This window comes from Bolinopsis microptera, chromosome 3, assembly GCF_026151205.1.
Source record: "Bolinopsis microptera isolate Bmic1 chromosome 3, MBARI_Bmic_1.0, whole genome shotgun sequence".
Classification (NCBI taxonomy): Eukaryota; Metazoa; Ctenophora; class Tentaculata; order Lobata; family Bolinopsidae; genus Bolinopsis; species Bolinopsis microptera.
Window position 1 is genome coordinate 19,513,895 of NC_087074.1, and position 23,564 is coordinate 19,537,458.

The 23,564-nt window shown below is 37.7% G+C and overlaps 3 protein-coding genes and 1 long non-coding RNA gene across 5 annotated transcripts; 1 reads left to right on the top strand and 3 right to left on the bottom strand.

The window, feature by feature from the left end:
- Positions 1–126: 126 nt before the first annotated feature.
- LOC134812425 (glucose-6-phosphate isomerase-like) lies at positions 127–2,257 on the bottom strand. The gene has a single exon (XM_063819835.1). It carries the CDS (start codon positions 2,075–2,077, stop codon positions 428–430), a length of 1,650 nt encoding a protein of 549 aa, XP_063675905.1. The 5' UTR covers positions 2,078–2,257; the 3' UTR covers positions 127–427.
- A 1,932-nt stretch (positions 2,258–4,189) lies between these two features.
- On the bottom strand, positions 4,190–8,961 carry LOC134812177 (uncharacterized). The gene is made up of 8 exons (XM_063819417.1): positions 8,751–8,961; positions 8,393–8,494; positions 8,093–8,277; positions 7,774–7,892; positions 6,917–7,017; positions 6,605–6,709; positions 6,385–6,504; positions 4,190–4,635 (listed from the first exon to the last, which is right to left on the bottom strand). The coding sequence occupies exons 1-8, from the start codon at positions 8,886–8,888 to the stop codon at positions 4,537–4,539; spliced, it is 969 nt and encodes a 322-aa protein (XP_063675487.1). The 5' UTR covers positions 8,889–8,961; the 3' UTR covers positions 4,190–4,536.
- Positions 8,962–10,688: 1,727 nt separating this feature from the next.
- On the bottom strand, positions 10,689–16,112 carry LOC134812886 (uncharacterized). 2 transcript variants are annotated; one of them, XM_063820489.1, is made up of 6 exons: positions 16,016–16,112; positions 15,803–15,849; positions 13,358–13,477; positions 13,067–13,151; positions 12,740–12,781; positions 10,689–12,149 (listed from the first exon to the last, which is right to left on the bottom strand). In XM_063820489.1, exons 1-6 carry the CDS (start codon positions 16,104–16,106, stop codon positions 11,992–11,994), a joined length of 543 nt encoding a protein of 180 aa, XP_063676559.1. In that variant the 5' UTR covers positions 16,107–16,112; the 3' UTR covers positions 10,689–11,991. The 2 variants fall into 2 exon arrangements, with proteins under 2 accessions (XP_063676559.1, XP_063676560.1); XM_063820490.1 differs by lacking the exon at positions 12,740–12,781.
- Positions 16,113–19,900: 3,788 nt separating this feature from the next.
- On the top strand, positions 19,901–23,516 carry LOC134813363 (uncharacterized). The gene is made up of 3 exons (XR_010160003.1): positions 19,901–20,388; positions 20,852–20,958; positions 23,336–23,516. It is a non-coding gene; the product is annotated as an uncharacterized LOC134813363 (long non-coding RNA).
- Positions 23,517–23,564: the final 48 nt, after the last annotated feature.

Below are 23,564 nucleotides of genomic sequence, written 5' to 3' on the forward strand. Positions count from 1 at the left end.
GTTGACCACTTTTACAAATGTACTTAAAAATAGCTAATGTAAAATTTCACAGAGAACTTGAATGTAAAATAAAGAGTAACAACAGAGTTCAGACTCAGTAATACGAATTATTTTGTTCTAACAAAATTAAAATACATCGTAATTATATTATAATAATATTATAGTCACATTAAAATTCTATTAGTCAAAATTCTATTTAAAAGTTATGAAACGATTTGTAAATGATAATATCGTCATGACATGACGTCATTAAATACCTTAAACTACGTTATGACTATAAAACTAGTGATAAATGCACTACAAAATGATGGTTAACCATGCTCATATCAATTACGAAATACTCTTTAAACATTCTAAAAATCTACAACAAAAACATGCAAGGATCAGTGTTCAGTGACACCGACATATAAATGTTATAACCAGTGAACTATTTCCTGTTTTCTTTAATGAAGTTTATAAGTCCATTAGTAGAAGAATCTTCGGAATGGACCTTTTTATCATCTTTTAACAACGGTTGGATCTTCAAAGCTAGAATCTTGCCTAGTTCAACTCCCATTTGATCATAACTGTTGATGTTCCACATGACTCCCTGGACAAAGATCTTATGCTCGTACATGGCGATGAGAGCTCCAAGCATGGCAGGGGTAAGTTTGGTAAACAGGATACTGTTGGTGGGTCTGTCTCCTGTAAACTCCTTGTGGACACTCAGCCTATCCTGATCTTCAGCAGACATGGAACTCAGCTCCTTCCTGGCTTCTTCGTTGCCTCTTCCAGTCATCAGGGCTGCTGTCTGAGCAAGGAAGTTAGATGAGAGAATCTCATGGTGGTCTCCGATAGGGTTCATGGACTGCACAGGCATGATGAAATCACAGGGTATAAGCTTGGTTCCTTGATGGATAAGTTGATAGAATGCATGTTGACCATTAGTGCCAGGCTCTCCCCAAACAATGGGCCCAGTACTGTACTTCACTCGGGTGCCCTCACGAGAAACACCCTTACCATTGGATTCCATGTCTCCCTGTTGAAAGTAGGCTGCAAATCTGTGCATGTATTGGTCGTAAGGTAATAGTGCATGCGATTGGGCACCTAGGAAATTGTTATACCACACTCCTAACACAGCAAGTATGATGGGGATGTTTCTCTCCATAGGTGTAGAGGTGAAGTGGTTGTCCATTGCATGTGCTCCCTCAAGAAATTTGATGAAGTTTTCACTTCCAATATGACACATGATGCTCATTCCAATAGCTGACCATAAAGAGTAACGTCCTCCAACCCAATCCCAAAACTCAAACATATTAGCAGTGTCAATGCCAAATTCGCTCACACGTTTTGCATTTGTAGAGAGTGCAATGAAATGTTTTGCAACTCCACTTGCATCCCCAGAATGTTTGATGAACCATTCACGAGCTGTGCGAGCATTTGTTAAGGTTTCAAGGGTTCCAAAGGTCTTACTTGCAATAATAAAGAGAGTGGTCTCAAAGTTAACTTTCTCTAAGACTGTAGCAACATGGGTCCCATCAATATTGCTCACAAAATGAACGTTTGGTCCATTGCCCCTGTATGCTTTTAGAGCTTCTGTCACCATCACTGGTCCAAGATCAGATCCTCCAATACCAATATTAACAACATCAGTGATTGCTTTACCAGTCACCCCTTTCCAGATCCCATTTCTAAGATTGTCTGCAAAGCCTTTCATCTTTTCTAAAACTCTATTCACATTTGGCACAACATCTTGGCCATCAACAAGAATGGGAGTGTTACTTCTATTCCTTAATGCTATGTGTAGAACAGCTCGCTGTTCAGTAAAATTGATTTCATCTCCTTTAAACATTCGGTCACGCATATCTTCAACATTGGCATCTTTAGCAAGTTTTAAGAGTTCACCAAAAACATCTTCATCAACTTTGTTTTTGGAGTAATCAACAAGAAGCTTCAGACCATCGACTTCAATTGATTGACTGTACTTCGAAAACCGGTTTGGGTCATTTGCGAAAAAGTTTTTGATATGAGCTGACTTCAACTTTTCAGCAAGGATTTCTAGTGCTTTGTAGCTTGGTAGCTTATCAAAGTCTGTCATTTCGAATCGAGACCTACTGAAAATGTAAAATTAGATCTATGTCTATAGCATACTCCAAAGCATAACAGGCGTGATTGGCAATTTAAAAGACATCAAATCTAAATGTGTTTTTCAGGAAACTTTAAAAACAGCAAGACATAACCACAAAGTGGGCCCAGCCTGACATTATGCTTGCTACTTACTATGGGATAAACAGGCTAGTCAACAGTAACTTTGAATCGTGCACCAAGAAAGAAATGGATGTAATTAAAATTGCATGTATGATAAATGGACGAAGTCAGACCAGAATTTAGTAGCAATTGTTGACAATTTAGACATCAGCTGTTTGCTAACTCACTATCAAAGTTCAAACCGTGACAGTTATTTGTTTAATACTTTTCAAATTTTACAGTACAGCAGTAAAAAAATTATAAAATAGAACCATTCGAAAATATTGTTGTTGAAAATATATGAAAATTTTACAATATCTGTACACCACAAACATGAAAATAATTACCAATTGTTGCTAATCTAAAGACATTGCAAACAAAAGTAATAGAAATAGAAATAAATATATATAGTTACATAATTGAAACAATTAATTGAAACAATTAATTGAAACAATTATGGCCCCTTATTGTGGGTAGTATATGGATAGGTATGTGTAAGGTATATGTAAGGATATGTGTCCTGTCAATGACAATAATTGATAATATGCTCTTTTATATTTGTAAAGGAAAACAACATTTTAGGAAAGTGAAGTGTCATGATATTTATACCATGACACTTCACTTTCCTCAAATTTTTATATAACATATTTTTATAAAACACATCTGAGTGACTGGTAACTGCATCAAAATAATTTAACAACATTTTAAAGAACAATCTAAAAACTTAAAGACAAAAAAGCTAAAGTACAACCAAGTTTATTTATATTGACCATTGACGATTCGCAGCTCGCAGCAGATCAGTTGCATTAGGGCATTGCTACGATCTGGCAAGTTTGCGATATTAAACATTTTGATGCGCAGGGCGGCCAAGTAGTAGATCTTGCTACAAGTGACTTTATTTAACTTACTAGTGTATTGCTTGCTTCTCTCACAGATATTTCTCTCCTCTGCGAGAAGCTAGAAAAAGCGCCGCGCATATGGATTGCATTGGCATGCCAAGTAAGGTAACATGACGATTACCCGGAAACCCCAGGCTATAATGGTCATAAACAATAACGCGAACGATTCGGCAGAATGACAGGCTGAGCACCGCTTAATAACATAACATGAATTGTAGGTTTATAACCTACCAAGACGCGCGCCGAGTTGGACTCGTCGATGGTCCTGTAATATTTGACCATTGTTGTAGTGGTCTGGCCCAGCGCATGCTACTTCGTAGCACTTGCCATCGGGCCAATTATTTCAAGAAGAAAGCGGCGCGCGCTACTTCGAAGAAATTTAGACGAGTAACATCCGTCAATGTAATATTTGAAACAAATATTTTACGAGTATGGAGTATCACCCGTCAACCATTGTGCATTGTATCACGTCGTGGCCCCCACGGTCGTTTCACTATAGAGTTTCTACGATACAGAGGGAGCCGCGCATTCGTGCGCAGCGGGTCATACAACGTATGACAAGTTAACCAAGTGTTGTACGTTTATAACCTACCAGGACGCGCGCCGAGTTGGACTGACGGTAATAATTGGAACAAATATTTTACGAATATCACCCGTTAAACCAAGTGTCACGCGACGTCCAACTGGATACGGCGCGCGCATAACGTGATCGTACGTGCGTTTCTTGGCGCTGCAACGACTATTCCAGCATTAATGCGTGCTCCAAATTTTTATTAAGAAGACTCTTTCAAGATCATAGTTATTCATAGTTCCAGTCATAAAAATGCTTGGATGTTTGCCAAGTGTGGTCATAAGACTAAAACGATATACACTATGATGTATGACAGTTTAGCAGTTTTTGACCCGAAACATGTCAGATGACTGGGAACTGAGCAGCTAAGAACATCACTGATTAACTTGTGGCTTCCATTTAATTTGCTTAATTAAATCTAAAGAATTCAATATCACTGACAGTCAAAATCACGACTTAAGGTATTACGGTTAAGGAATAAGAGATGGCACTATTTGACAGGAAAATAAATCAATATTGTACGTTCTTAAAATCATATAAATCATTTAAAATTGTATATTCGTATACAAACACATATACTGTAGTCAATTTATATTAGAAATTTACTTTTATTTAAAATTTATTAAAAACACACGCAGATAAAATAGTGTAAGAAAGTCATTTATTTCCGGTTATGGCTGTATTTCAGTAATTAACACAAAATTGATCAATAATAAATCGTGATAATCAAAATCTGGATTGTTTTCAAAGCTTTACATAACTTGATTTATGCTGTATCATCAGTTTTTTTTATTCGAACAATTCTCGTCGAATTTTAAGCGCTTTTGGTTTGTAGTCTTCTTATGTCTGAGCCAAAGATGCATCAGTTACACCAATCTTGTAATAAAACTTGCTGCGAGTTTTTCTTGAACCGCCTGTGTTCGGTGTGTTCGGTGCCAACTAAAATAAAATACTTTATTAGATAGCAGTAGTAGTTTCTCTGTCAGTAGTTTTAAATTCCATGACGTAAAACCTAAATCTGGTCCATTAAATATACCTCTGTTACCAGTTTAACAGTAAAACCCCGATTTACCGTGCCCCGATATACCGCGGCTATCTCCTTCCCCCACCCCCCCCCCCCCCCCCAAATAGCATGTACATAATGAAAACAAACAAAACCCCTGGTAGTAATAAAATACTATCATGAATATTGTACTATTATATACAACTACTACCCATACTACTATACAATACAGGAATAACACAAAGCAAGCAATTCTACTAAATTAAGTGTAACACTGCAACACTGTGACACTGCAACACTGTGACACTGCAACACTGTAACACTGCAGAACTTTAACACTGTAACACTGTGACACTGTAACACTGCAACACTGTGACACTGTAACACTGTAACACTGTGACACTGCAACACTGTGACACTGCAACACTGCAACACTGCAACACTGTGGCACTGCAACACTGTAACACTGTAACACTGCAACACTGTGACACTGTAACACTGCAACACTGTAACACTACAACACTGTAACACTGCAACACTGTGACACTGCAACACTGCAACACTGTGGCACTGCAACACTGTAACACTGCAACACTGTGACACTGTAACACTGCAACACTGTGGCACTGCAACACTGTAACACTGCAACACTGTGACACTGTAACACTGCAACACTGCAACACTGTAACACTACAACACTGTAACACTGCAACACTGTGACACTGCAACACTGCAACACTGTGGCACTGCAACACTGTAACACTGCAACACTGTGACACTGTAACACTGCAACACTAACACTTCAACACTGTAACACTGCAACACTGTGACACTGCAACACTGCAACACTGTGGCACTGCAACACTGCAACACTGTGACACTGTAACACTGCAACACTGTGACACTGTAACACTGTAACACTGCAACACTGTAACACTGCAACACTGTAACACTGCAACACTGTGACACTGTAACACTACAACACTGTAACACTGCAACACTGTAACACTGCAACACTGTGACACTGTAACACTGCAACACTGCAACACTGCAACACTGCAACACTACAACATTGTAACACTGCAACACTGTGACACTGCAACACTGCAACACTGTGGCACTGCAACACTGTAACACTGCAACACTGTGACACTGTAACACTGCAACACTGTAACACTACAACACTGTAACACTGCAACACTGTGACACTGCAACACTGTAACACTGTAACACTGTGGCACTGCAACACTGTAACACTGCAACACTGTAACACTGCAACACTGTGACACTGTAACACTGCAACACTGTAACACTGTGACACTGTAACACTGTGACACTGTAACACTGCAACACTGTAACACTACAACACTGTAACACTGCAACACTGTGACACTGTAACACTGTAACACTGTCACACTGCAACACTGTAACACTGTAACACTGCAACACTGTAACACTGCAACACTGCAACACTGTAACACTGTGACACTGTAACACTGTAACACTGCAACACTTTAACACTGTAACACTGTGACACTGTAACACTGCAACACTGCAACACTGCAACACTGTAACACTGTGACACTGCAACACTGTGACACTGCAACACTACAACACTGTAACACTGCAACACTGCAACACTGCAACACTGTGACACTGTGACACTGTGACACTGTGACACATACCTTGTTGTTCTCCAGTGTAAGAGCTCTCAGTTGCGGGAGCTGCAATGTCACATACTCTGGTAGCTCAGTTAACACGTTGTTATCAAGATGCAGTTTCTCCAAACTCGTCATCTGTACTACCTGTAATAGAAAGTAGTGTGAAAGTGAAACTGATGGTAAAATTGATAGTGAAAGTGAAAGTCTAGGTAAAAAGTGTCTAATCCAACCCCGGTACACTTACCTCGTCAGGCAGAACACTAATCTGATTGTGTATAAGAGACAGTTCTTCCAACTTTTCCATCTTTGTTACAACTGTTGGGAAATTCCTGAGCGAGTTGTACCCTAGCTAATGGTGGGGTGGCAGGTGTGAGAATTATTTCAGACGAGGAAGACAATCCGAGAATGGGTCCTTGATCAATAAATGAGGAAAAGTGAGACCATTATTTGATATAGTCTGTGATAACTTTTGAGAATAGTCTGGAATCCAGCTGTACCTTATTCAATGCCACGATACATATTTATAACAATAAATAGTACGTTATAAAGTGTGTACCTGTAAGTCTGTTAGTTCCTTAAGTTTCAACATGGTTTTCTCGTCGACATGTTCCAAGTTATTGTGTGTTAGAATAAGTCTCTTCAGTGAAACCAACCTGCCTGAGTGATATGTACCAATATACTACTAGTATTAGGAACCATTCATGGTTAGCAGCGAATCATGACAAGAGTAAATTAATGATTAACCGTAATTAATTAATTGATACTATTGCATTTGATTAAATTTACATAAACAAAAAACACGAATGAAAATACATATTTGCAGTACTTACAGCAGTACTTACAGCAGTACTTACAGCAGTACTTACAGCAGTACTTACAGCAGTACTTACAGCAGTACTTACAGCAGTACTTACAGCAGTACTTACAGCAGTACTTACAGCAGTACTTACAGCAGTACTTACAGCAGTACTTACAGCAGTACTTACAGCAGTACTTACAGCAGTACTTACAGCAGTACTTACAGCAGTACTTACAGCAGTACTTACAGCAGTACTTACAGCAGTACTTACAGCAGTACTTACAGCAGTACTTACAGCAGTACTTACAGCAGTACTTACAGCAGTACTTACAGCAGTACTTACAGCAGTACTTACAGCAGTACTTACAGCAGTACTTACAGCAGTACTTACAGCAGTACTTACAGCAGTACTTACAGCAGTACTTACAGCAGTACTTACAGCAGTACTTACAGCAGTACTTACAGCAGTACGTACAGCAGTACTTACAGCAGTACTTACAGCAGTACTTACAGCAGTACTTACAGCAGTACTTACAGCAGTACTTACAGCAGTACTTACAGCAGTACTTACAGCAGTACTTACAGCAGTACTTACAGCAGTACTTACTACTTACCGATGCCCAGGATTTGCGTGACACACTTTAGTGAACAATTAGTCACAATTAGTTCGTGTAAAGTTGTTGTTATAGCGCTGAGATCCAGCCCCGTTCCAGAGAAATCTATATTACAAATACTGGGAAAATACTTCAATTATTGAGGAGATTCTTGAATTTCACAGCAGTTTAACTAAAAAACAAACAGAGACATTCGGAATATTTTCAACAAAGTAGTAGCACAAACTCGATCCATATTGTGTCGCTAAATTCCACATTGTGCCTACATACCACAAGATAATAAAATACCAAGAACCAGTAATAACGCGACCGACCTTACCTCAGTTTCACGAGTTGTCTGAGGGCCCACAAATAGTTCAGGTCATTCTCCCTGTTGGTCATTAGAAACAAATCAGTGATGGTCCTATCCTCTATGGAGATGACAGTAACTGTCACACTACAGTTCCCACTGAATTCTGCTAACAAATTCTCACTTTGCCAGCCTCTCACTGACTTACCGTTTACCTGGGGAGAGACATCTTTCAGTTGGTCTAACTTTTAAAAGGTTTCAGCGAAGATTTATGGTTGTGAGACACAGTGTATCAAATACTTTACTTAATAAAGTATTATAAAGACTCACCTTCAATATCTGATCTCGTTCTTTTAGGCCCATCTTTTTGGCGATCCCTTTTTCGTCCAAACTTTGTACCGTTGCTAGGTAGAGTTCCAATCCATCGTAAAGCTGAAATAGTTTGATGTTTCAAATACTTTAACTTTTAAAGTGCTGCAATACGTAAAAACCTTTTCAGTAAGTTTCGAGTTTTATCATTCTGAACATTAAAACAGAAAGATGATAAACTGCCACAGCTTTTATTTGATGGCACAAATCATTTAGTTTTGTGCCATCCCGAAATTTCTTTGTCCCTGAGCTAAGATCTAACATAGATCTGTGTTAGGTCTAACACTAATACAGAAAACATGTACTACCTTAACCTTACCTTAGCAATGATGTTGGACACATTGACACCCCAGCTGGATTTCTTATTCTTCCTTGTCAGAGTAATCTGGGACGTTTTTATCTGATACTTCAAATGTGACTCAAAGTATACCAACTTGCCACTGTCATCGTTATTCATCACCACTGTAGCTACCAGTGCTTGTTGAGATTAGAGAAATGATCGTCTTATCAGTGGCTACATTACATCCTACAATAATATAGTCTGGTAACTCTGGTTATAGTCATACATCTACAGTGGCTACATTACATCCTACAATAATATAGCCTGGTAACTCTGGTTATAGTCATACATCTACAGCGGCTACATTACATCCTACAATAATATAGCCTGGTAACTCTGGTTATAGTCATAGGGTAAAGCACATAATTTTGTCATTTTTTGGCAATTTTCCGACTGCCTGATATAAACCATGGGTTTTAACCTCGTCTGAAATTCCGATTTAGATGAAACCTCCACCATGTTATAGTAGACAGTCTAGGCAAGTTCTAACACAAAAATGATCGAAATTGCTGGGGTTGAAGTTGTTCAAAAAAATTATTTTGAAAAAATGACAAAATTAGGTGACTTTACTTAATTTTGTCACCCCGAACCTAATTTTGTCACTTGAAGATTGTGCAAAAAGTAACCATTTCTCGGTATTTTAGACTACCTGGATGCATCATTCGAGCGCTTTTTTACCAACATTGACCTCAAAAATCCCAAAGATATGATGTTTTCATAGTTTTGTAGCTTGATGAAAAGATGACACTTTTTGGGTATCTAATCTTAGAAAATAGCCCCCAAATGCCCCTGAAACCACTGGTATCTTGAAAAACGATTGGTTCTAGGTCTAGGTTGAAATTTTCATGTCTGTAGATAGATCACTTGCTTAGTAATTTCATCAAATATTTTTTTAGTCATTTTAGATTGAAAAAATCAGATTATCCACCTCGGCGAAAATATGCTATTATAAGTGTTATGCTATTATAAGTGCCTTATACATATCCTATGGGCAAAAAAACTTCAGAATAGTTGTATAAGGCCATTTTCAACACAATCTGTGATTTACAAGAAATTTGAGAAAGGTCGATTTATTTGACAAAATTAGGTACTTTTGGCAAAATCGAACCTAATTTTGTCACCCTCTGTAACTTGAACAATAATTGCGCTAGAGACTTGAAAATTTGTACGTATACTTCTGCTGTAGAAGATATTTGAAATATGCAATGGCATGAAGCTAGCTCAATTACTTTTGAAATAGCAATAAATCAAAATTTTGAAAATTCCTTAAGAAAACCTTAAGGATCTTATTTATTTTTCGGGTTAACAGTTTCGCCTTCTTTTTTGACACAGATGCAAAAGAGCTAGAAACTTAAACTTTGTAGGAGCAGTTTCAGCAAAGTCTAAGCTTTCTTTCAAGCTGAAATTCCGAGCTGAGGCAGTTTTTCAGAGCAAAATGACAAAATTAGGTACCCTGACAAAATTACGTGCCTTACCCTACATCTACAGTGGCTACATTACATCCTACAATAATATAGCCTGGTAACTCTGGTTATAGTCATACATCTACAGTGGCTACATTACATCCTACAATATTATAGTCTGGTAACTCTGGTTATAGTCATACATCTACAGTGGCTACATTACATCCTACAATATTATAGCCTGGTAACTCTGGTTATAGTCATACATCTACAGTGGCTACATTACATCCTACAATATTATAGTCTGGTTATAGTCATACATGATACATCTACACAGTATACACACTACACAGTATACACAGTACACACAGTGTACAGTGGCGTCTTACGTTGGTAGTTTTTAGACGAAATTAAGATCTTAGACAAAGATTTAAATCACATCGTTGTTAAACGGAACTGAATGGCCGTACATTACCAATATTTCATGAATTAGTTAAAGAGAAAATGAAACCGATTCTCCAGGCTTATCACCTATAGTGAATGTAACAAAAGCAATACAATCAACAAGGATAAGAGTACAATTACAAATAATTATCAAACACACACAAGGGAGGTAAAATCCACACCCGAGAAATGCCATATCACATTACACGGATCATTCTGACCACGTGTCTAAAAAGATATTGACTGAGATTCTAATCGTGTAAAACACAGCTGGTTTCATTTTTCTTGACGTAAAATATGTACATATAATCATTAGATACACATGTATAGTGTATACGATTTTAATCATTATATATACATTGTGATCAGTAACTAACAATAATTAACCTAGTTACGAATAGTAAAGCAATGTATTTTTAGATGTAGCCAGGGTATGTTTGAACATGAGATATTTCATCTCTACCGATAACATTGATAATGTTTACATCCCTAGTTCTTGAGAATAACACAGTTGTTGATACCACTAGCTCCTGAGAATGACACAGTTGTTGATACCACTAGCTCCTGAGAATGACACAGTTGTTGATACCACTAGCTCCTGAGAATGACACAGTTGTTGATATCACTAGCTCCTGAGAATGACACAGTTGTTGATACCACTAGCTCCTGAGAATGACACAGTTGTTGATACCACTAGCTCCTGAGAATGACACAGTTGTTGATACCACTAGCTCCTGAGAATAACACAGTTGTTGATACCACTAGCTCCTGAGAATGACACAGTTGTTGATACCACTAGCTCCTGAGAATGACACAGTTGTTGATACCACTAGCTCCTGAGAATAACACAGTTGTTGATATCACTAGCTCCTGAGAATAACACAGTTGTTGATGCCACTAGCTCCTGAGAATGACACAGTTGTTGATACCACTAGCTCCTGAGAATGACACAGTTGTTGATACCACTAGCTCCTGAGAATGACACAGTTGTTGATGCCACTAGCTCCTGAGAATGACACAGTTGTTGATACCACTAGCTCCTGAGAATGACACAGTTGTTGATAACACTAGCTCCTGAGAATAACACAGTTGTTGATACCACTAGCTCCTGAGAATAACACAGTTGTTGATACCACTAGCTCCTGAGAATAACACAGTTGTTGATATCACTAGCTCCTGAGAATAACACAGTTGTTGATACCACTAGCTCCTGATAATGACACAGTTGTTGATATCACTAGCTCCTGAGAATGACACAGTTGTTGATACCACTAGCTCCTGAGAATGACACAGTTGTTGATACCACTAGCTCCTGAGAATGACACAGTTGTTGATATCACTAGCTCCTGAGAATGACACAGTTGTTGATACCACTAGCTCCTGAGAATGACACAGTTGTTGATATCAGTGGGGGTGTGGCCACATTCCCCGCAGGTTCTCCAGACCATGTTGTTTGGCGCGCTACATACCGGACACGCCCACTCCTCCTCCAGACTGGCAATAGTCACTGTGTCTAGTGGTGCTTCTCCACCTGGGCATAATTAACATTAATTAACATTAATTAACAATTAATTAACAATTAATAATATTAATCAATACAATTAACATTGATTATAATAATAAAAATTCATTCATTTATGTAGCTATTATGGCAGATTGATTGTGTTATAAAACAATCAGATTTAAATAAAGATACATGTGTCTGGAAACCCTGTACTAGTGTAACCGCTGTAACGCGTGCCTACGGCCGGGACTCCACTATCGCAGTTGAAATGCAAAAGTATAAACACGCACTATCATGCTGAATAATTATTTAAACGCATAAACTCAAATTAAATAATTAATAAACATGTGTGGTACATACTCATACGTTTTACCCAAACTTACACGAGTTTTCAGCACCTGATTTGTCATCAACTAAACAAATGACAGGTGATACAGATGGACAATGGACATAAGTCAATAGTCATGCATAGTTTACAGTAATAAATATCATTAGCATTCACATTAGGTGCAAGAGAAGAGATAAATAAGTTTTGATAAAAGATTGTGGTGTCATCCCAGAGAAAGATATAGATACACGATCAAGAACAAAGGAAAAGACTGCATTGATCTTCTTACTAAATACAAAGTCATAGCAGTTGTAGAACGGTCGACTCTCGCCTAAAAATAGATTTTACTAATTATCAGTGCTGAAATTTATTGTTTAGAAATATTATAATATGCTCTAAGAAAGTAAATGTATTTACCCAATAATCAATATTATTATATGGTGGCACTATTCATGTGATGTGCCATGATCTGAAATGATATTCAGATTTGACTTCAAAACATGAATTTGTAACAAAAGTAAATAAAGGAACCATCATCTCGGCTTGGGAACATATGACAAATACAGGCAACGGGATATTTAGAGGCAAACAATACTAAAAAGTCAGTTAAAAAAACCTGATTTTTGTCTCTCGAAACTCATTTCATTGATCAGCTTTTTCTGGTTGTCTTTTTCTTTCAACTGATTCTCTATCATCGCATTCTGAGATACATTCAATTATAAATTCGTAAGGATTGAAATCGATTCAGAGTTAAATAGTATGTGTTAATGCTTTTCAATACAAAGTAAAAACAAGGCCTTTACCCACTTAAAACCTTTCCATCACGATACATAATACTCAATAAATGTAATAGATTTGTAGTGTTATAATTAGTTTAATTAAATAAAGAAGTTTCGAGCTAACTGACCAGTTCATGTTCTAGACGGTCGTTAGAAGCAGTTTTGTCGAGACACTCCTGAATTTTCAGTTGCAGCTTTGCTATTTCCAGGTCCATTATCTTAGACTCCTTTTCAGTTGCATCCAATGTCTTGTAAGATAAAATCGAAATTAATATTAGAAGCATTTTGTTTTTTATTGGTTTTAAATTAACTTTAGTATATGGACACGTTCATTTGAGTTTGAGGATATTGGTAAATATAAGTGACCATATTAAAAGGCACAGTGTAGTTGACTTTGTCACACTATGAAATTACACAAACCCTTGATGGTTAGGATAATCGTCTCATCCTCTAGGCTAACTTTGTCACTTAACGATATCTTAATCAGGTGATAAGATATCGCTTAACTACGGCCGGCACGGAAATGGTTACATTGTCACACTATAAACATGTGACGGAGTAAATATGGACCCCTTGCTGCCGTTTTTGACCAGATTTTTGAGTGTCCAGTTGATTGGATGGGTACATATGACCATTACGTACATATTTGACGACTTTTTTTGTTAGATGGTGCACTCAGGTTTACTCCGTCACACATTTAAGAAAACATGTGAAGAATGTTTAGGGCACCCTGATAAGCAATGCTGAGTAGTGTACGTTTATTTGATGGCCTGGAAGTGCTAGGAATTGTTATTATATCATATAGTCGTAAGGAATTAAAACAGAGAAGGCACAAACAAGTTTACTTTGTCACATAATCTTGATGATATCTGAACATGTGTGAAATTGAACAAATAATGATATACCAGCTTACACCCCTTATTTTATGTACTATGGATCAAACAACACTGCTAGTACCACGCACCAGTCACATAAATCATTATCGGGTGGTAATATGTTAACAGTGTCACAATTAAACTACCGCAACATGGTCAAAAATAGGGTAATTTCGTCACAAAAAAAAATATTATAACTCTGTTAGCTCCTTGCTGGCAAAATAACTAGTTCATTGATGATAAAGTTACATAGTATTCTAATAGAGGTATAGCTCTTCAAAATAGGGGCAAGACATGTTTACTTTGTCACATCAGTTATTATAAGAGTTAGGTAATCGTCATCAGATTAACAGAGCTTTTTCGTAGTTTGGATCGATTAATATAGGCAATAAAGCATCCTATGCCAATTTTAACACACTATCTTGATATTGTTGGGGCAGGGAAAGTTAATTTTGTCACATTTTCAGCGTCTTTGACAAATTAATCTAAAATTGTTAAACTTGAGCTCTGATGTTCTAGACAATATTATACCAATCGTTTCTGAAAGAATGCTGAATTCTAATAGAGTTATAGATCTTCAAAATAGGGGCAAGACATGTTTACTTTGTCACATCAGTTATTATTAGAGTTAGGTAATCGTCATCAGATTAACAGATCTTTTTCGTAGTTTGGATTGATTTATATAGGCAATAAAGCAGCCTATGCTAATTTTTACACACTATCTTGAAATTGTTGGGGCAGGGAAAGTTAATTTTGTCACATTTTTAGTGACTTTGACAAATTTAACCAAAATTGTTAAACTTGAGCTCTGATGTTCTGGACAATATTCTACCGATTTTTTTCTGGAAGAATGTTGAATTCTAATAGAGTCATAGAATATATAGATCTTCAAAATAGGGGCAAGACATGTTTACTTTATCACATCAGTTATTATAAGAGTTATTATAAGAGACTATTTCATTCTATAATCATTGTTTTTAACCTATTTACGATTTCGTATCATTTTTTGTGACAATGTAAACATCAACTGATCTTAACTTGCATCAACTGCATTGTCATCATATAAAGTTTTCACTCCTTTTAAACCAAAACCAGATATAAATAATTCGCCCAAAATTTAAAATTCCATATATTGTGACAGAATTAACCTCATTTCCTAATAACCAAGTGCCTGTATTATCTAACTATTCGAAACAAAATATTTTAGGGCTATGATTGGTAGATCAACCATCAAATAATGAGTTAAAAGGTTTTTGAGGACACCTCACAGTAGAATAGAGGTATGGTATTCTGAGTGTGACAAAGTTACCCAAATATTGCCTTGTAACCGTTCGATCCGTGCCCTTTAACCAATGTGGCATCATAATTGTTAGATTGACCTAATCTACTATATTTCAGACCAAGGAGTGATAATTAGACAACTGCAGTTAACTAAGTCACACAAAATGTGACATTTGAACCATTATAGTGCTTAACAACAATAAATTTTCTTTCTGAGCAGTGCATATGGGAGTATGGGTTACGTGGCTAATGTTCAGAACTTCTGAACGTACTAGGTTAATATATGTCAAAATTAAGCCACTATCGTCGAAAACGCTATCATTTTTGTTTACCAATATCCTCAAACTCAAATGAACGTGTCCATATAATTTTAAGAGTTTATAATTCAAAAACCGATACTTTTACGGGAGAATTTACCTTTCTGCAATTTCGTAATCTTTTTCTCTGATCATCTAGAATCAAATCTGAAAGAAAGTGTGTAACCATAAGAATGTTTACACTGTCTGAAATCAAAAAGAGTTCTCATACTACAATTGAAAGACATGCGCAATTAAATTGTTTAAAATACATTTTGTGGCACATATGGGATACTTCATTAATCATCTGCTATTAATGTCGAATGCAATTTACCAGTTGAAGAACTGATTGGAAGAGAAGTCGGACGGGCAGGAGTGAATTCTTCGTGAATCAAGTTATAACCTGGGCCATCCTCTTCATACATTCTGTACAAATGGTTGTTAAGACCCACTGTCCATTGCTCACAGTAATCGTGTTAATATTTCTGCTGATCTTAAATTATGTTCTTAGAGCTTATTCATTGTCCCATAACACAGACAATTTGTATTTTAGTGTATATTCCATTCGATTACTGCCTTAAACAAAACCAGCAATAAAATTGTGTAGATGAGATGGTAAAAAAGGGTTCTATAGACTATTTGTATTGTAGAATTGTTTCATTTCAGTAAATAGTTGTGCAGTTTATTGCAATTAACAAGAACAATGGTACTTTTCACAATTCAATGTTGCTGTACTAATTTCTCTTTTCCTCGATTCTTTTGTTACATTTCATTTCTACTTTTGTTAGTTTTAGAGCTGCACAATGATAGCACTCTATAATTACCATGGCTTGCAAATAGTTTAATGGTAATTAGCAGGGGTGTAGGAAGCGGGGGGCAGGGGGGGCCATCGCCCCCCATGAAATCTGGGCAAGGGACCAAAAAGGGCCAACTTTTTAATTTAGGCTTCGAAGTCAAAAATTTTCTAAGTCAAAAATTTTCAAAGTTTTCTTGAAAACTATTTTTGTTCATGTTTCATGCTACCCTGATCATTATGAGCCAAAAATATTTGTTTCGGTTTTCGAAGTTCGATATACGATTTTGGTTCGAGGGTTCCCCTTTGTAATGCGATCTCATGTTATAAATCAAGAGGCTTGCATATAATGAACATATTGACATGGGTGGAGAGTTGAGTCTGTACAGAACCTAGTAGTTTCAGTTCCTTGTTAAACTTGCCGTACAGCAAGGACATTCACTACTTTAGCCCGGCGAGGCACATAGCTCACTCTACAACTCCGTGTCAAATGTGACTGATTTGGGCGGAGAGCTTAGATTTTGAGGAAGATGAGGGGGTTAAGTTGTATTTGGTGAGAAGCTTTGAGATGTTGGTATACCAAGGAAGTCCCAACATGATTTGTTCGTGAAATGCAGCACAGAGTAGTTCGTTTTCAGTGTTTTCAAGGCGACTATAGTAATCTATTGCAAGTTTGCAGGCTTCAAAGAATAGGGGGTGGCGCCCGCTTTCGCCCCAGCAACCTATATTTGATGCTTTTGAATGGACGGACAAAGACCACTTGATAAACTTGAGGTGGAATTTTGTCATAGTGGTCTTGTGCAATGTACTTCAAGGTATGCTGGGGGTTGGCTTTGTCATCTATTTTTGAAAGGTATCTCATGGTTTTTGAGTGGGGGCATAAGACTTGACAGCCATAAAGCAGGATTGGTTTTATTAAGGAGTCAAATAGAATATTAAGGGCACGGTGAGAGAGGGCATCCTTAACTATTTTGCCTTTGAGGTCATAGAGAGCACGGAGAGCCTTGGCCCTCAGCTCAGTATTTGCTGCTGTAAACGATCCATTTCTGTGGAATATTATGCCAAGATAGCAGTATTTATCGGTGTGCTGGATGGGCTGACCTCCCAATGTGAATGTTTCATAGGACTGCTTTCGTTTGGGAGGGCTGAATATTACAATCTTAGTTTTCTTAATATTTACTTCAAGGCCCATGGAGTCACAGAAATCAAATAGAATGTTGATATTGACTTGCAAGGCCTCGGGACTAAGAGCAAGAAGGACAAGATCGTCAGCCCACAGCAGATGTGATATCAGAACGTCAGCAAGAACTGGATAGTCACCAACAGATTTCAGGAGAGATGAAAAGTCATTAATGTAGATTTTAAAAAGGTCTGGCGATAGGGGGTGTCCTTGCTCCGTTCCTTTGCCAATAGCAATTTTAGGCGACAAGAGTTTGGAAATATTTATATGGGCAATAGAGTTTTTGTACATATCACTTAGGCAGTTGAAGAAGTTACCGGTTATTCCAAGGCATGTAATTTTGTGCAGAAGGAGGTCCCTAATACAGTGTCACAGTGGCGTAACGAAGGGCCCTGCTGACCCCGCTGTGCAGGGGGGCGCCGTCTTAGGGGGGCGCCAAATCGTCGTTTGAATGTGGGACAATTTCGAAAACTTAACTAAAGTACTAGCAAAACTGCGCGTTTTGCTCTAGATACACACTTTTTTAGAGATTTTTACCGGCGTATCTTCTAAAATCACCTAATTTGTTCAATTTTAGGGAGGGGCACCAAAAGGGGAGGGGGCGCCAACAGGGGGGCGCCTTTTCGGCAGGGGGGCGCCAACAGGCAACGTTACGCCACTGCAGTGTCAAAGGCCTTTCTTAGATCAACAAAGCATGCATAAAGACGAGCCTTTTCAGCTTTTGTGTATTTGTCAATTACTGTCTTGAGGGTGAAAACGTGATCGTTAGTTTGGGCACCTTTCGAAAATCCAAGCTGTTCTTTTGGGTCAGGACAGTAGAGCTTTTTGAAGTGTAACAGACGTTCAAGTAAGATGCTAGAGAACAGCTTACCCATACAACTGCCAACTGCTATTGCTCTGTAATTGTCTGGGCTGAAGGGGTTGCCTGATTTATAGATAGGAGTGATAATACTGGTATGCCATGGATAATAGCCGGATCTAATATATATTATTATACCATTGCTTTCATATCAAACCTCACTCATGACTCAACTACAGTCAGCATTTAATTACACTTACCTTGATGTACTGTAGCACTTTCTTTGATAAGTGCCTTAACCACATGATATATGCTGTATCAAATATTATTGTCAGTCTTCCTGCATGTGCACGTATTATATGTACGAGAAACGAAAAGGCAAAAATACTTTCATCAAGATCGAGTGCTGTTATTGTAAACTGAAAAAATAATTTGAACCCCGTGTCTTCTTGAATGCATATTATATATATTAGTGATAATAAACTGTGAACTGGAGGTATCTTCGGTCGAACCCTAAAATTACTGATACCAAATTTAAACCCCACATATGCGTGTATAGTCTCCAAATCTTCTCTTATCTCTGCTCTCGGACTTTGTTCTTTTGAATAGAACTGTTTGTATACTTTAACAAATAGTGATTTTAACTTTGAGATAAACTGCTATATTATTATATTTTTGTACCAATATTCACCTAACTTAACGTCTCTCACTGACACCATCACCCGGCAACCAATTTTAAAGTAAAATTTATTAACGATCTGACTACAGACTGGCGGTCAACGTTCCCCGTATAGTAGCTCAACGGAGGGGGTAATCAGGGCACGTGTTAATGAAAAATGTACGTGTCCTTCCACAATCCCTTCTGTTGGGTCACACGTTATTGGGAACTGAGATCGCTATCGTGTAACTAGAAGCAGTATATGCAAAGTAACTTTGGTGATAGGTGATAGGCAATATGAAATTACACATCTTACTTTTACTTTATCCCGTCACCCATGGACTTATTAATTAACGGCTGGTGGTGGTGTCATCGTTTGTCATACTCAAAACGTTTCGCGGTTGCGAATGCCGGCCCATCGAGGAAAATCTTTTTACTTTGTATTTTAACCATTATAAAGTATGATTAATCGGATATAGTACTGAGTTCAAACAGTCCCCGAAACGAAAAAGCAAACATTTGATTTTTGTTTCGGCGACTGAATCGTTGATGGGCCGGCAAATATTTGTTGTCGAGTAGTGTTGAATACTCATATTAACATGATTATTGATTTAATTTAGGAATTGTATATACACTCCTGCGCGCAGTGTTGTGACCTCCCTTCGTCGTATTTTACACACATTTGGACGTTGGCAATTTATTCCATCGATAATTTTAAAGTTTTAACATTTTTATATTAAATTCTTTTTTAATTTAGTTCTAAAACGATTGAACTTGCTTTCTGTGAAAATTTAATGTACTTTCGTAAAATAATTTTGATGTGGCAGCGATTTGAAAAGGAAATTAGTTAAAAATAATACAAAAAAATCGGACATTTTTTGATATTAAAACATGAATAACTTGGGCTGTGTTGACAGTAGAAAAATTTATTAACCTCTATCCGACAGCTTTAAAATTTTTCTACGCGCCGCGCAAATCCACGCGCGCATTTTAGCGTGTCAAAATCGTTTAAAACTAGAATTAGTTGATGAAGGAGCATAATGCAGATCATAGGTTGTACGTGTGGCTTGAACATTATGATTTCGCGCCATTTCTTGTTTCTGCACTCGCTTTGAACTTTCATGGCTTTAACAGCAGTTATCGACTGACGACTTTGCTGTATTACATAGTGTACTTGGTACATAATTGATCAACGATAATAGGAGGAACCCCTGCAAGCTTTAAAGGGCTCGTGTTACTTTAACATCACTTTTGAATTTCACGAAAGCAGATAAAAGGTAGGTTTTCGTTGAATCAAAGTAAGCTAATATCAATTAGAACGAGTATAATTGTGTTACTTTAATAAATCGCTTGGTACTGTATTTTATAGTTAACTAACGACATTCTCGCTTTAGGTTATTTTATATAAAACACTTTTATCATTGTTGATTGTGACTTGTCCAATCATTGCACTAGTTTATTACAAAGATTATCAAAATCTTGCGGTAAAATTATTATACAAGCACCCATAAATGACAAAAGTCATTTAATTTCAACATTCCTCATTGCTTTTGTGATTTCCTGCAGCTCTTACTACTGGGCAGCTCTTACTACTGGGCAGGTCGCCCCGTGGTGGTTCATGGAGGCGTCTCAAAAAAAACTGACTGAACTATAATCTAAATATGATAAGTGCTTATTAACCTCTCTGCTTTAATTCAAACCTTTTATAGAATCTACATATGAACTTACAATATTTTGCAGTTTTAGTGACGTTGCAGAAACTCCGGAATACTGTGGATTGGGAGGAGGAGAAAGTGATAATTCTGTTATATGGCCTGTTTCTAGGACACGATAAACTTCCTAATAAGGTATTTTTTTCAGGATACGATAAACTTCTTAATAAGGTATGATCTGTAGCTAGGACACGATTAACTTCCTAATACAGTATGTGTAGATGATAACCTTCCTTCCTCTTCTAGATCAGATGGCTAAGTTACGGTGCAAAGACGGGTAGCTTGAGACTACCCGTTGTTACCTATAATCTAACTCACTCTTTCCACATATGCGGCTAACCTGTTCCCGATCAATATTCAGGTAGTGGAGAACTTAGAGTTAGATTATTTATTCCGCTTTTTGATTTTCCCCAGTCTTCATGCTAGATTCCCGTTCATTTTAGAGCCTCATTTAATCAGTCGGCCTTACTAAAGAACCTCTCACCCTAATAAGAACACGTAACTTGAAGTCTGATCGACTACATAGCTTTCGCTACAGCACTAACACGTGCATTTACAGAGGAGCAAAAGTTTGCGGAGGCATCCTAGAACGGTACATATTTTAACATATCATGCACAGGTGCCATTCTGTTTGTTTGGTTCACAGCTATTTCCTACTCCTAGACTCCGTGTTCGGACTTTTGATTTCTGTACCAGTTTATCGTTAACTTAGAGTTAGATTATTTATTCCGCGTTTTGATTTTCCCCACTCTCCATGCTAGATTCCCGTTCATTTTAGAGCCTCATTTAATCAGTCGGCCTTACTAAAGAACCTCTCACCCTAATAAGAACACGTAACTTGAAGTCTGATCGACCACATAGCTTTCGCTACAGCACTAACACGTGTATTTACAGAGGAGCAAAAGTTTGCGGAGGCATCCTAGAACGGTACATATTTTAACATATCATGCACGGGTGCCATTCTGTTTGTTTGGTTCACAGTTATTTCCTACTCCTAGACTTTTGATTTCTGTACCAGTTTATCGTTAACTTAGAGTTAGATTATTATTCCGCGTTTTGATTTTCCCCACTCTCCATGCTTTTATTGCTAGATTCCTGTTCATTTCAGAGCCTCATTTAATCAGTCGGCCTTACTAAAGAACCTCTCACCCTAATAAGAACACGTAACTTGAAGTCTGATTGACTACATAGCTTTCGCTACAGCACTAACACGTGCATTTACAGAGGAGCAAAAGTTTGCGGAGGCATCCTAGAACGGTACATATTTTAATATATCATGCACGGGTGCCATTCTGTTTGTTTGGTTCACAGCTATTTCCTACTCCTAGACTCCTTGTTCGGACTTTTGATTTCTGTACCAGTTTATCGTTAACTTATAGAGTTAGATTATTTATTCCGCTTTTTGATTTTCCCCACTGTCCATGCTATTATTGCTAGATTCCCGTTCATTTTAGAGCCTCATTTAATCAGTCGGCCTTACTAAAGAACCTCTCACCCTAATAAGAACACGTAACTTGAAGTCTGATCGACTACATAGCTTTCGCTACAGCACTAACACATGCATTTACAGAGGAGCAAAAGTTTGCGGAGGCATCCTAGAACGGTACATATTTTAATATATCATGCACGGGTGCCATTCTGTTTGTTTGGTTCACAGCTATTTCCTACTCCTAGACTCCGTGTTCGGACTTTTGATTTCTGTACCAGTTTATCGTTAACTTAGAGTTAGATTATTATTCCGCGTTTTGATTTCCCCACTCTCCATGCTATTATTGCTAGATTCCTGTTCATTTCAGAGCCTCATTTAATCAGTCGGCCTTACTAAAGAACCTCTCACCCTCTTAAGAACACATAACTTTAAGTCTGATCAACTACATAGCTTTCGCATACCGTTTCGTATCACGTATTTATCATCTCTCCTTCTTCAGAGACTGGCTTTATTTCAACATACCGTATCGTATCACGTTTTTATCGTCTCTCCTTCTTCAGAGACAGGCTTTATTTCAACATACCGTATCGTATCACGTTTTTATCGTCTCTCCTTCTTCAGAGACAAGCTTTCTTTCAGCATGGTTACCCAGAGACTTGATGGTATCAGGGTTCTCGATGTTCTGAGTAATGAATTTAGTTTTTCCCTTCATTCATTCTAAGTCCCACTGTGGCAGCAACCCTTTCTATCTCTTGCATCAGCGTCTCTGTCTCCTTTTCAGTATCTGCTATCAGAGCAATGTCATCCACAAAACCAGTGACCGATATCTTCTCCACCTTGACTCTCCTACTCCTATAAGGCTAAATGGTAAATCCTATTTCAGGGTGCTTGCTTAAGGCTTGTCTCATGCAATAGTCTAGGGCTATTATAATGAACAGGTACGGTATGGTGCTAACATCTGCAAGATCTTAAGGAGAGAGTGGCGTGACACACCCTCTGTAATCAATAACATTTTGCGAAACTTTCAGAAATACTAAGTTTGACCCAGATTTAAAGGTCGCTAGACTGAATGTAATATTTCAGTTAACAACTCTACCTCGATTCGATGCAGTGCACAGTGGGAAAGGTTGAAGTTGACGTTCAAGCAGTCACCCTGCCGAACAAGAAATCTTTCAGGCCAAGAGGCTAGGTGACTAGAAACTCAATCACTATATCCGTGAAACTTGTCGGGAGCACTGTTATGTGAGTTATTTTACCTTCTAAATTCCAATGAATGGTCGCTTTCAGAATAGGTCACAGCCCACTAGTTTAT